Genomic DNA, 14,125 nt, shown 5'->3' with positions numbered 1-14,125 from the left:
TTGTGAGGGGGCGGGAGGTCCTGCGCCCGGGGGCTGCGCGGAGGCAGGGGGGAACGGGAGCCGGCGTGGGGAGGGCAGCGAAGGGAAGGGAACGGAAGGGAACGGAAGAAAAGCAGAGGAGGCTGGGGCCGGGCCTGGGCCCGCGGCGGGGCCGGGGGCGGCCGGGGCGCTACACCTGTCTGTGTCACGGCACGCGGGGAGGCCGGCTGGCCTGCCTGCCTGCTGCCGCCTCCGGGCCCGGCGGGATGGCGGCGCCTGCGCCCGGCTACGGCCCGGGCCGCCCCCGGGGTCGGGGTCTGGTGCAGGGCCGCCCCCGGAGCGGGACCCGTCGGGGGGGGGTGGGGGGCGCCGCGGGACGGCAGGTCCTGGCTGCCGGGTGCCCGAGGGGAGGGGAAGGAGGGGAAAGGGAAAAGAAAGAAGGGGCCGAAGTGCCAAATGGCAGCCGGGCAGGGCTCGCCGCGGCACTGGAGCTGCGGCTGCGGAGGGAGCGCGGCCCGAGTCAGCCGTGGCTCGTGTTTGCGGCAGGGTAGGCCCCTTGCCGCCGCCTTGCAGCTGGGAGGAAGGGAGAAGGTTTGTTTTTGGCCAGAGACTAAAGATAAGAGCCTGCGTGGAAGAGGAAGGCTAAGTCTCTGTCCTGCAGCGATAGGCGAATGACACGTGTCAAGTAGGAGAGATACTGCTCAGGGAAAGGAGTCTTCGAGCCGTGGTGTGACATGGTGGGAAGTAGTTGTTCACAGGGGAATGTTAGCAGAAACTTTTGTTCACATGCAGGTAGGCTTACGTATTTATCTGACTTTTCAATTTTACTTTTCTGTTAAATTATTCAAACCCTTCCTGTTGTTGAACAGAGTGTCACTAGTCTGTGAGGCTTTGTGTCGGGGGTAAGGGCTTCAGTTTTGTAGAGTTTAGTAAAACGAAGTGGTGATCATTAAATGGTATCCTTGGGAGCAACTGTGAAATAAAATTCTGAATTTCAGACGTAAATTGCATGCATAGAATTGTACAGGTAAGTCAGGACAAGTGTACCTCTTGTTTCTTTTCCTTTTTTGTTTTTACATGCTAAGATTCAAAGGAGTACATTAAGTCTTATCAGGAAGAAGATCTCCAGAAACTTAAGGGATGGAATGTAGTAGCTAGTATGCTTAAATATTTCATTTTTAAAAAATTACAAAAATTTAGGAAAAGGGGTAGAAAACAGGAGCTAGTGTACTTAAGTAATTAAAAAAAAAAAGAAAATGTAAAAGCAAAGGAGACTGGCAGGAAAAACCTTGTGGCAATTGTAGTTAACTGGAACAGCAAGGTGATTAATAGAAGAATTTAGCTGAGGCTGTTTCCTTAGTTATATGTATTAATAGTATCCCTGTTGGCTTTAAAGCTGTATTCAGAATGTATGTATGATTCAGATGAGTATTTTTAACAGACTCATTGGACTGGGATTTTGCATGCACTTCTCTCTGCAGAGAGGGGAAATACGAGTGAAAGAAGATGAATACTTAAAATATATGTGATTATAGATATGGATATCTTAAGCATAGAGTATGAAATCTATAAACTTCTTAGATAGTGCTACTATGAGCCACTTAGCATGTTTTTTCATGTTCTTCACTGGGCCCCTATGCTTTTTGTAAGTAACTGGAATGGAACAACATCAGTTCTATGAGACTTTGACATTTCTAGAAGCTGATGGTATTTTCTCTGAGAATATAAGAAATCAAATTGAGAAAAACAGATTATTTGTGCTAAGCCCCTCTGATGATACATGTCGTAAGAGAACTTTCTTCGACTTTTCAAGTGTTTTTCAGTATGTACTCATTTTATTTCAGTGATAGAAGTTTAAGAAATATTATGCTACAGCATTCATATTAAGTCCTTTTGAGATTCACTAATAGTCTCACTGCAGAGAACACTGAGTTACGGGTAAACAGAATTCTCCAGGTCTGAGTTCTCAACAGCCACCTTCTAAATACTCCTATTATGCCATTAGTAGCAGCTGGAGACAAAGCAGGTCTTTCGGAGTTTCAGTTCTACCCTTTGGGAGTGGATAAAGGATTACAGTTCCATGTTTTTCTCCCTTCCCAAAGGGCTGAGTAATTATCGCTTGTCTAGCTGGCTGTCTTGTGCAGTTTCAAAGATTCAACTGGGATGTGAACCAACGTCTGCCAAAGATGAGTACACAACCATATTTTTCCTTTACATTCCAGTGTAAAGGAGCAAGAAAAATCTGAAGTTTGCTTTAGGCTGATCTTGGGGAATGACTAATCAATTAAAGGAGTGGATGGGAAAAGGGATTTGGTTCTTGTCTACAAGCTTATGTGAGGCCACAGTAGATTTGGTAATAGGAGGCATCTGTAATGTTAACAGCCTTTGTTGGAAGAATAGGAAGAGAAGTATTAGGTTATTCTGAAGCCTTAGTTTGTATATCTGCGCTTACAGGAGCTCAGATTGCTGTTTTTATTAGATTTTTTAAGGAGTAATACTGTGTTTTCATGAATACAAAATACTAGTAGTTCCACTGCTGCCCTTTGAATATCTTATAGTAGTATAAGAAAAATTTCTTCTGGGCATTGCCTAGATTCAGCTTGCAATGCTAAGGTACAGGTAATCAGGGCTTAATTTTCTCTTGCTCATAACTTTGGCATAAAGTTCTTCATTTGGAACAGCTGTACTAAAGCACTTTCTAATAGCTGAGTGTTGTAATGTTTATATTAAGCTTTTTGCCCAAGCTATACAGGCATTTAGTAAATTAGTTCTTGCATTTCTGCCACTCACTGCCTAACACTTTCATAATTGTTTCAATAGTTGTGTGACCAATGATTCCTCATGATGGGGGGAATAAGTATTCCTCCTCTTGAGACCAGGGTTCTGTACAAACTGTTCCATGTTTCCTTTCCTTCCAATACTCAGTTCCTTTTCTCTCTTCATCTGAAATGTAAAGCACTCAATTTAGTGTTCTTATATTCAGTAAAACAGAAGTCATTGGGTCACATACAGGGCACCCTAGTAGTAAATGCTAAACATTCTTTAAGAATTGCTTTGCTATTTGGTGTAAATTTTCCCCCCATTAGTTTAGTGAAACAGTTATCCAGGGAGGAAGAGGCATATAAAGATAGCCATGGAAGCAAGAAAATGGTGCTATTAGAAGGGAAAACACTTCAATGACTTTCAGTGTTTGAGAAGTAGACCTGAAACTTACATTTGGCAAATCTACCTCAAATAGAGAGAAATGCAATATTCTAATCAACACAGTTGGCGAGAAAGGTAGAATCACATGTTTGTTTACTGACAAGATCAGTAAATTTTACAGAAACTCCTGTTGAAGACCAAGATGTGTCAACTTAGGGAGTATTGCCCAGGCTCATAGGATCAGTCAATATAAAAAGTAGGTTCTGCTGTAAACTTTCCGAAATGTCTATGCCACTAGTTAAAAGCTATGCAGATTCTTTCTCAACAAGTTCCAGCATGAACTTGACAGAGTACACTTGTCAAAATAACTATATATGCTTTTTTACTTGCTGCCATTTAATCAAAAGATTGTGTGAGTTTTCTCAGCTAACTAACGTGAGTCTTTTCATCCCTACACTAATTAATCCATTTTAATCTCCCGCATTGAACAAATAAAAGATGTTTCTTGATGGGTATCGCATTAACTTTGTTAGAAGAACAGGAATCAGAGTAAGATATTTTGCACTTCTTTTAGTGAAGGGATGTTCTTTTCAGTGTTGATGACACCTGGGTTCTTTCATTCCAGTGTGTTAAGATACTCCACAAGTAACTACTGCTTGGGTAGCATATCAGTTAGTCCGTCCTTTCTTTTTTGTGAGCTTTGGTCGTAAAGTATGAAGGTGTGATTGTGAAAATCTGACTATTTCATTGGCCAAGCAAATGGGGAAATCAAATCTAGGAAACAAAATCCAAACAGAAGTCCGTTGAGTCATTTGTTCCTTGCAAACAGACACTATCTGTGTGATACTCAGTACTGTAGTTTGGTGAATGAGATGTGAAAGTAGCACACAAGGTCTTTCCATGCTTAGTTTAATCACTGAGCTTCTCAGAGTCACACACTAGTTCCCCATGCTGTATACATCTGGGTATGTAATCTGTAGTACGGGAGAACTGATCAAGATAATTATCTAATGGCACTTTGAGATCATGATAAGTTTTTGCCTAAGAGGTAGCTACTCGATACTGGAACCTCAGTCTGTAAGTGCTGCTAGCTAGTGTGGGTCACCAGTGATTAAAGTTGCTATATCAATTGAGTACAGTACAATCATTTTTTGTGCAGTTACACACTGTTCATCAAACAAGTAATAGACTTTCTTCTGAGCTGTGAAGTAATTATGTGGGGGCAGAGAATAAATGTCTGTCAGTATGAAATTCTAAACCGTCTTCAGCTCAGAATTTCAGTATACAAGAAAAAAACTTTAAACGCTTTGTTAGTTGTCATTCTTAAATAGGTTAAGTCCAATAATTCTGTTTTTCTGTTTTTAAAACTGAAGTACCTGTGGATTTAGATCAGTGTAGATCATTTTATTTAAAATAAGAATCTTCTTATCCCACAAATTGATAAGTGGGATAGGAAGTATCATTGATAAATGACAATGATAAGTCATTCAACTTCCTTTTGCTGATAGAGTATATTGTTATTAACATAAGGAACTTAAGTAGACCTGCACTTTGACTTTGTTACCTTTGACTTATAGGTTTTGGTCTTGTCTGAATTAAATTGTGAAAGAAAGTCTTATTTTAAACCTTTCTCCCAGTATGTTTTAATGGATACAGTAGTGCCCAAAATATGTGTAGTTACTCATATATCCAGCTTTTTTATCCATATTTGAAAATATTTTGGGGTTTATATAAGAAATTTAAGCGTGAAAGATATGTTGCTGGAAAACTGAGCGATTGAGTTACATGTTCAGCCTTTTTATTCAGTTCGAAAATGTCTTTGGTTCCTTTTGCAAACACTTAAAGCTGGTATTTTACACTTTACCCTTTTGAAAATGAATAAGCAGTTCACCTGAAAGCATACCATATTTAGCATTTTACTGTATTTTTCTTGTCTTGAATAAAACAATATTCTCAAAACAATGCAGTTGCAGTATAACTGAAGTATTGATACCTTTAAACTTTTCTCGTAAGCTTTCAGGTAGAAGGGTGTCCAACTTGATCACAGTTTTAGCCACTGTGAAAGTGTGTAGTATATTCTTTGTTCATGTTTTTGCAGTGTTTGGCAAGCAGTGAGCTTGCGTCAAACAAATGATGTTGCTCAGCACTGGCACTTGAAATAACTTCTAAAAAGGATGCGTCTTTGTTCTCAAAGAATTAAGGGATAAAACTGGTAAAAATCACTTGATTGAATTCAGCCTGTGAGGATTGTGACTGCTCTCTTTGTGTGGCCGTAAGGCTACTTTGGGTGCTTCTGAAAAATGACAGTAGATTTTTAGATGAGCAGTTATGTAAAATAGTTAAGCATTCCTTATTGTACCCTAGTTCCTCAGAATGCTTCATCTGAGGTAAATTCCTCTCTAGGTGCACAACCAGAACCCTTTAGAAAGGGCATATTGAGTTGCTAAGGACATTGTTGCATGGCAAAAGGAGTGGTGTTGGAGCAGAACCTGAATGTTAAGTGTGTCTTCTCAATAAGATGCCTTTCAAGTAAATGAGGTGACATGTATGAATTCTGTAGGATTAGTGAATTTTAGCTTTAGAAGATGTGTAAGAAATGTATTTGATATACCGTGAAAGTTTTCACTGTAGATTATGTCTGAAAACAGATTCACTTTGAGCTTTGTTGCATTTTTGAAGAAGTCTGGTGCAATATTGCAGGAGCTAAAGGAACTCAAGGCAGACTAGCTTACTGATTTGTGTAAGTATTATGTTGAGATCAGTAATAATGACTGAAATTAGAGAAAAAATAAAGCAGGTAAAACTTAATGGTAGTACCTCTCTTGTTTATAGTAAAATATTTTGATAGATTAGATTACTATATGGAGAAAACATCTAGGTTCTTCCTTGTACATAGTCATAGGTATGCTTTCTGTGGAGTTATTCTGCTTTAGTGTTCCATGTTCTCCCTGCAATCCTTTGTGGTACTGGTAGCAGATTCAGTTTATGGCCAGGCTTCATGGGTGCTTATGTTCTTAACTGTAACTGTTCCATGTCATACTGCTAGACAACTGCGCAAGGAATCTGTGCTGGTCCACCTTGCTATTCCAGATTCTCCTCTTCACCAGCAGCAGATTGACAGAAAGAATTAAAAATTAACTATGGATTCCTGTCTTTTAATCTCAAATGTCTGTCTGTCCGTTGTCCCTCCCCCCCCACCTCCCCCCCCAAAAAAATAATAATTGTATGCATATTTTCCAGTAATTTTGTAGTAAAGCAAATTACATTTCAAAATTACCCAAACAGAAAAATCCATCTTTCCCCTCACTCTGATTTGTTTTCATGCTAACATTGTATTTGTAAATCTTAATCCAGAAAAATGTCCTTTAGATTATTGGCATGGTAGCAAAATGTTTCAATAAAGTCTGTGGTATGCCTGGGCTTTATGGAATGGTGAGCAAGTGTGAAAGCATACCCACTGTTTTTGGGACTCTACACAGGAAACAAATGATGTGATTACAATACGATGGATAAAAGTGTAATATGTATCTCACGGTGTTCTTGGATTTTTCAGAATTTTTTGAAGACAAATGAGCGTGGTGATAAAGTGAGGTGCAGACAGGATGTAAACAAACGGAAGCAGTAGAAAGATGAGGCTGTTTCAGATCCAAATATGAAGTTTGTACTGTAAGGGATGTATAGAGGCTGGCAGACGGTTTGCAAGTATGTAAAACTTCATTTACATTTAATTCTCATTGTTTTAGTCTGGATACAAAATACTAGAAATTAAATGATTCAAGAGTGAAGTTATCAAAATGTCCAGTGTTTAACTGGTTTAGATGTTAAAACTTGATCTGTTATTATGGAAGATGTGTTCTTTATCCATTGATTATCTGTTCTTTTCATTCTTGTTTTTGTGTCAAAACTGTAGGGTGACGAGGAAACATTTGTCATCTTTCTTTATTGACAGTTGCTGCATCTAATTTTTAAGAGAAGTAATTAATCTTGAATCACCTTTAATTTACCAGATTTAAAGGACCAGTAGAGCGTAAGAGTAAAAAGACAGGTGGTTCTTTAACATGTTCTTAAAAACGATATATTTATAAAGTCTTTTAAAATACAGAACTTAGAGTGTAGCCTTTGTAATACAGGAAAAACAAAGGTTTTGACCTTAATTCAGCTGTCATCAGACATGTCCTCTGTATCCTTCAGGGTGCTTTAAACACCCTGGGTAAATGTACTACTCTGGCCCCATACCAACTTTTTCTGGTTGTCATTTCTACTTTTATAAATGCTTTTTACAAATGAATGAGTAATCCACAAAAGTAGGAACAAACTATCAAAGGTAATTGCTAGCCTAATAACACAATATTTTTAAGACTGTGTGTTTTTGGACATGTTCAGAAAGTTATGTTAGACTTGGAAGCGTATATAGAAAATAGTAATTTGGCCATTCCATGAATGACTGTTTATAAGCAAGCTCTGCTTCAATGAGGGAACAAACAGTAACTTTTTTAATTTAAGCTTTGTTACTAGAGAAGCATTTCTGTGGAGTTGGTCTTTGAAAACAACTAATCGGTCCAAAATCTACATGAGACAGAAGAGAGGAAAACATAAACTTATTTTCCAAAACAAACAAGAATGTAGTGACCCTGCTACAGAATTCCGTGGCATTCCTCTTCTGTCTGCATCAGGTCATCCACCAGAGAAAAGCATTCTTGGTGTTCATCTGGCCAGGGCCATCAGTCTCTATTATGGCTCCAGCCTTCTTCCATGCTTTCCAGCAGTTATCTTCTATCTACAGCAGGCTGGAAGACACAGGGTGAGGGTGAAAGCAATGTGGTTGCTGCAGTAATGACACTTCTTGCTTTTCCAGGCCATTCAAAGCAGAAGGGGGAGATATTCATCTTTTCCTGTAAAGCAGCACTGACGTTTACAGAGACTCATACCAAAGGATGGAGGGTGTAATTTCAGTCTTCAGGTTAAAAAAAAAAAAAAAAAAAAAAAACAAAACCACAGTTGCAGTGCTTTCAGGTGGTTTTGGTATTTAGTAATTTAAGTATACTATATGTAATATGCATATTTAAAATGCTACTATTACTCCGTGGTACTGGTATATCGCTTGATGCTTTTCAAGGAGAATTAAGCATTCAGTTAAGAAACTAGAAGACTGACTCAGATTAAAGCTAACCTACTGAAAAGGGGGAGGTTTTGGTTGGACATTAGGAAAAAAATTCTTCACTGGAAGGGTTGGGAAGTATTGGAACAGACTACCCAGAAAAGTAGTTGAGTCACCATCCCTTCAAAAAGCGTGTTGATATAGTGCTTAGTGACAGGGTTTAGTGGTGGACGTGGCAGGGCTAGATTAAAGGTTGGATTAGATGATTTTAGAGGTCTTTTCCAACCTGAATGGTTCTATGAAAAACTAACCAGAAATGATTAATTTTAAGAAGCATTAGTTATTCTGAGGTAGCTTAACATGTAGGTGCATGACCATTTATACCAGCACAAGGAAGGGGACATAGTGGGGGTAGAAGTAAGCAGGTGGGAGCAAGACTGCTGCTTCTGGCAGCAGTTGAAGCTATTCAAGCCTTAACTCCTTGTATAGCTGATGCATTGCTGCGTTCAGAGTCTTCAAGCTGCCTCAAACGTGTGGAGTGTTTTTAGTGCATTGTAAATTCATCAGTCTTACGTATTGAGTTTCCAAAATATATGTTCGTATTACTGCATAAGTGTATCATGATTATTGTGTAATTGGAGTGATTTTAGGTATCTCATTTAGGTATTGATTTAATTATTTTTAAAGTATATCAAAAGCCATGAGATGAAAACATAGCTTAATGCTATAGGTTGAAGCAGAGAGGAACAATATAACCAAGGATCTAGTGCTGCAAATGTTTGAGTTGAAATAGTGGAGCAGTTTGTGACATTAGAGTTAGCACCAGGTTCACAAGGTTGAAATTAGACTTAAAGCTTCGTAATGGGGGACGTAATTGGGCCAGCCTGTGTGGATTTTGAGCCTAATATTTTGACTCTATTGACAACTTTCTAAAGTATTTTTGTAAATTCTAATTGGAGAGGGTTGTCGCACACTGAAACAGGCTCCTCAGGGAATTAGGCACTGCACCAAGCGTGTTGGAGTTTAAGAAGCGTTTGGGCTGTGCACTTAGTCACATGGTCTAAAATTTTGGGTAGACCTGTGTGGTGCCAGGAGTTGGACTCGATGATCCTTATGGGTCCCTTCCAACTCAGGATATTCTGTGATTCTGCAGATCTCCTTGCGCTATGCCTTTGAAATCTCTAAGTGTAATTGTGGGGGTGGAGAAGTTACTTGGAACTTTTAATCCAGCACAGGTAAATGGGTATTAAAAGTTGATAAACAGTGAGGTTAAAAACATGTTTATTTCAAATTAAAACAATTGTATCACTTCCAAGATTTTTTAATCCACTTGGTAGTTTTCCTTCTCATTTTCCCGTCTCCTTCCTGTTCCTAGCAAAAAGGAAGGTCTAAAAGTTTTTTTTGCTTCAGAAAAAGTTGTAGGACGAGATGCATCAAGTTAAGAGCTCAGAATGATTCTGCTCATTATATTAGTGTTTAGAAAAAGTGTATTTTTTTACCACAACTGTACTGTAAAATGCTTTCTTATAAAAATATTTTTTGGTTCAGACATTCATAATGAATTCTAGGTGCTTCTTTTCACTAATTAACTACAATACAGCTGCAGAGGTACCTGTGTTGAGTAACAGCTCATGATGCTCTGACAGAGTTAACTCAGTAAACTCTCTTTCAAACAGTTGCTTTTTTCCTCCAAAATGCAGTCGAGTACGTGTCAGATTTCTGTTTTCTTTTGTAGGTTAGTAATTGCAGCAATGTCAGAAGTGGTGGAGGACTTCTGTTTGATGATTTGCTCATTCCAAAGATATTTTTTAGCCACTTTATTGCTTTCCAGGAGGATGTACCTGCTTACCTGGCTGTATCAGAGAAACTGGCCTTTAAAGAAGAGTTTTGCAGGGCTGGCTAAAGCATGGAACATGACTAGCCCAGCTGGGGGGATGAGTGAGTTGTGAGCTGTAAGGGCTCTGAGATCCATAGTTCAGAATGTGCAAGGTGAAGGGAGCTTTTAGACTGGAGATGGTAACCTAGCTCTGTGATTTTGCTTGCTGTGTGAAAGTTTTTGGCCTTCCTGTTCTCTGCAAAACATAGCGCTGCCAATATGCCTTGTCCAGTTCAATGGATTGGACCTCTTGGAGCAGGTGAACAAACTGCTGGAATATAGTTGTGGTTTTTCAAGGGGCAGATCTGCAATAATTTGTTATCACTGAAAAAGTTGAAACTTCTGGTCAGTTGAACTGTAGTGTCCACATGTTTCTACGTAGTGATACTTCAGAGGTAAAATCAGACTACTTTTTTGTGACTTAAGCTACCAAATTTAACTATATTTTTAATTGCTGGAAGCTTGCACCCAGTCAGTTACACAGACTTGGAATGCACACTCCAAAATTTGTCTAGCAGTAATATGATGGACAATAGTCACTTGTATGCATTTTGTATGGTCTTAAGTTGCTGATGCTACATGATGTTTGAGAATTGCTGCTTTAGGCTTAATCATCCAAGTCATTTTGTGAATGTGAACATGTTTGCCATTGCTACTTGCTACTGATCTCTTTGTGTTCCCTCTGTAACATGATTTGTGAGAATTATTTATTGAGCGCGGACATTAGAAACTAGTGATCATTTTAAGTCACAATAGGCCATTAACTTTGCTTGGCAGCCAAACTTTGCACATCTGTTATTTAAACTCTTGACTTGAAATTTGTAATTTTTGCTTACTGATTCATGCTGTTGTTTTTTCTTCTCCGTTTGCAATAATGGAATTCAAAAACTTCAAGTAGTGTACATGAAGTTTGAGCTTAGCTTTAAGTTTCAATCTCTGAAAATTTTATAAAAACTGGAACAGGAGTTAAAACCTTGGGAGAGTCTTCCATCGTTTGAAAACAAAATGTTTCTCGCACTTGGTTCACATAAGGCTAGTAAAATGCCTGCTGTGGAATTTTAATGAACTTAGTGGTTCAAAGCTGAAAAATGGCAAGCCACATCTAAAAGCAGTGTTAAGACCACTGTGCTTTTGCATGTCAATATTGCATCAACATATATCCATATAGATCACCAATTTGATATGTTTTTTTGTAAGGTACATGAGGAAAATGCTTATGTAGAACAGCTCTCTGGAATGTCTGCAAATATCCAACCTGTTTGTTGTTTACATGTTAGTATTATAAAAGCTGTTTTCCAAGACTGGCGTAAAACGTGGTCGGAAAATTCCTACGTGTAGGTTTCAGAACCTCGTCTCCTCTATACAAATGGGAGCGTGTGGGAGATGGAGCGACTTGGGATGAAAGTATCAGTGTTTTAATATTTTAGAAGGTTAACATTTGAAATTGCAATTTTTTAATATAATATAGAACATACTTTGAATATCCCAACCATTTGACCAAAAGACTAACTTGAGAAGAATTCTGTGGTAAAATAATCATAGAATGGTTTCTCAAACTGCAGCCTTAAGTAGCCATTTGCTTTTCTGTTTATGCAGTGGAGGGTCTGCAACTTAAGTTACTAAGCTACTGTCATGCATACTTACAAATTTCTTCATTTTCTCTTCTTTTATGGAAAAATAAAAAAATCAGTGCTTCAGATTAATTAATTTGATGTCTGTAGTTGGAAAACAGATTATAATGCTTATTGGTGCATTTTGGTGGTGTGATAGATACTACGGAAAACTCTTCTTTAAGAGCTTCAGGAATAAGGGAAGTCAGTAATTTCACCCCTTTATTATCTCCAGTTGAATGCTTCAAAATGGGTTCATACTAATACAAACTTTCCTAGAGAAAATAATTGAGCCATGAAGGAACAGCTTCATATGGAACTGGCTACCTTTGTAATTTATAAATGCAATACCAAACTGAATTACAGGATTATATGCTAATCTTGCACTAGAGCCATTTCAGGTAAAATGTTTACCTCTGGAGGGCCTTTTTAATATAACAAAGGAATTTATAGTATGAATTTACTTCCTGAATTGTTTTTTTACACTTGCTTTTTTTACTTTATGAAATGTAGTCTGTGGTTACATCCCAACTTACTAACATTTTGTGATGACTCGGTAATGATTTAAATGTTAACATGTTAATAGAGAACTTGTTCTGTTGTTAAAATGGTTGGAGGGTGTTCCTTTTCAAGTTACTCTGCAAGTGGTGGTTTGGAATTTAGTAATTCTTTTACTTACACTATAAAACTGATTTCATGGAAAAAAAAAAAACAGTTACTATTTTAAAGAATTATGACTTGTTAATTTTGTTTTTATATACTGTAGGATATGTTTTGGAGTTGCAGACAGAGTATCTTTGCTGAAATGAAGAAGAAGTTTTCACAGGTAGACAGATGAAATCAACTTTATTAAATAACTAAGATATATAGTAACAGCATGATGCTGTAGCACTTATTTCTAAGCATGAGCTGAGAAATGAACATTCTAAGCCGGAGCATGAGCTGTTGAATTCTTGTGCATGTTCTTGAATACCAAGATTATGTACATATTAAATGCAGTCTTACTCAGTTTGAAGCTTCTGCTGTTATGTTCATATGCTTTTACATTGTGTTTCTGTAGCCTGCTAGTTTTTTATCAAAAAAATATGATTGTGTAGCTGTTATTGGATACCAAATTATGTAGCGATAAAAATCGGGTTTCTTGTTTACCCTGTGGAATTGATTTGATAATGGTCTGGCAGAGTAGTTCAGAGGTTGATCACTGGCCAGTATTGCCTTTTACAGTATTTTTATTGTTAAGAAGCCCCAAATAAGATGTTTGCGTAGTCTGATAGTTCAGATGGTGTATGTCAAAGTTAGATATGAACAGAGTTGCACTGAGGTTGTCTTTGCTTCACCTATTTACTGTGAGCCTGAAACAGTGAAAACTCAAATGATGGCTTAATATCTTTTGCTATGCTATCCCTGAGTTAAACCAGTTCAGTCTGTCAGAATTATGTCTGAATGAGGAAGAGAGGATTTGTCTGGCGTGGAACATCCAGCAACCCAACCAGCAAATCTTCTGTAATCTTCTATAATTTATTTCCTTTATGGAGTTTTCCATCCGTCAGATACTATGAGTGTAATTATTTTCTGTATGAGTCAGAGCTGATTTATTATCAAAAGCAGTGGAGAAAGCTTGAGTAGGAGGATTTGAATGAATATATGAATGATACCTATGAATATAGGTATCTTCTGCAGAGGGAAGGGGAATGGTGGTGTTGGTTATGAGAAGGCAGAACAAAAAGAAATTGAATCTCAAATGGAGAACATCTATTCCTGCTGTACTCATGTAGGGTCAGTACATAATTAATGTGGTGAGCTATTAAAACTAGAGTTAACATATTTTTTTCTAGATGGAGCTGTATGAGTAGTACCAGATGCCTCTAAGCTCTGCCCTGTTGGACCCAGAGCAAGCCAAGGTCTGTAGGCTGGAATGGGAGGTGCTTTTATGAGTTTATTGGTTTTTTGCTCCTGATGATCTTCTCCAGAAGAATCAGGAAAGCGGACTACTGAACTGGGCCATAAATTTCTCTTTCATAACCATACCGTGAAAGATTCAAATTGTATGCCTATTGTTTGATCAAAAAAAGGGGGGGGGTGCTCTGTGCTGGAAAACATAAAGGAAAGAACACATTCTGAGGAGTAATCACTAGTGAAGTTTAACTTTAGTCTACATGTATCAAAGCTGCTTTTACTCTTGAACTATGTTTCCTTAATGTGTAGCTAATGTTTCAGGGGTAGTTTTGTATGTCTTCTTGGAAAGTAGTTCATAAACCTTGCATTCTGCAGTCAAGGTTATGTATGAAGCTGACAAGTTGCAGATTTGCTGGAAGTGGTACATTGCATATTTTTAAGCATGCAGCTAATGTTCTGTGTTGAAATCTTCAGTATCCTTGATAAACTTATTGTACTTTAAATTCTTAAGGGAAGTTGGGC

The 14,125-nt window shown here is 38.1% G+C and overlaps 1 protein-coding gene across 6 annotated transcripts in view; it reads left to right on the top strand.

Moving 5' to 3' along the window:
- USP47 (ubiquitin specific peptidase 47) overlaps positions 1 to 14,125 on the top strand; it is a 51,700-nt gene that overhangs the window by 330 nt on the left and 37,245 nt on the right. For 2 of the 6 annotated variants that reach the window (XM_080593248.1, XM_080593252.1), the window contains exon 2: positions 12,474 to 12,533. The exons of 1 other annotated variant lie outside the window; for it this stretch is intronic. In XM_080593248.1, the coding sequence (XP_080449374.1) occupies positions 12,474 to 12,533 (60 nt within the window). Of the gene's footprint in view, positions 1 to 414; positions 772 to 6,676; positions 6,826 to 12,473; positions 12,534 to 14,125 lie in introns of those variants that run through there. 3 more of the 6 variants (XM_080593249.1, XM_080593253.1, XM_080593251.1) reach the window with 3 other exon arrangements.

The sequence above is a fragment of the Anser brachyrhynchus genome (assembly GCF_964034855.1).
Source record: "Anser brachyrhynchus genome assembly, chromosome: 5".
In the NCBI taxonomy this organism is placed as follows: domain Eukaryota; kingdom Metazoa; phylum Chordata; class Aves; order Anseriformes; family Anatidae; genus Anser; species Anser brachyrhynchus.
Note: the sequence above shows the minus strand (reverse complement) of the source record. Positions and strands in the feature narration are given on the sequence as shown.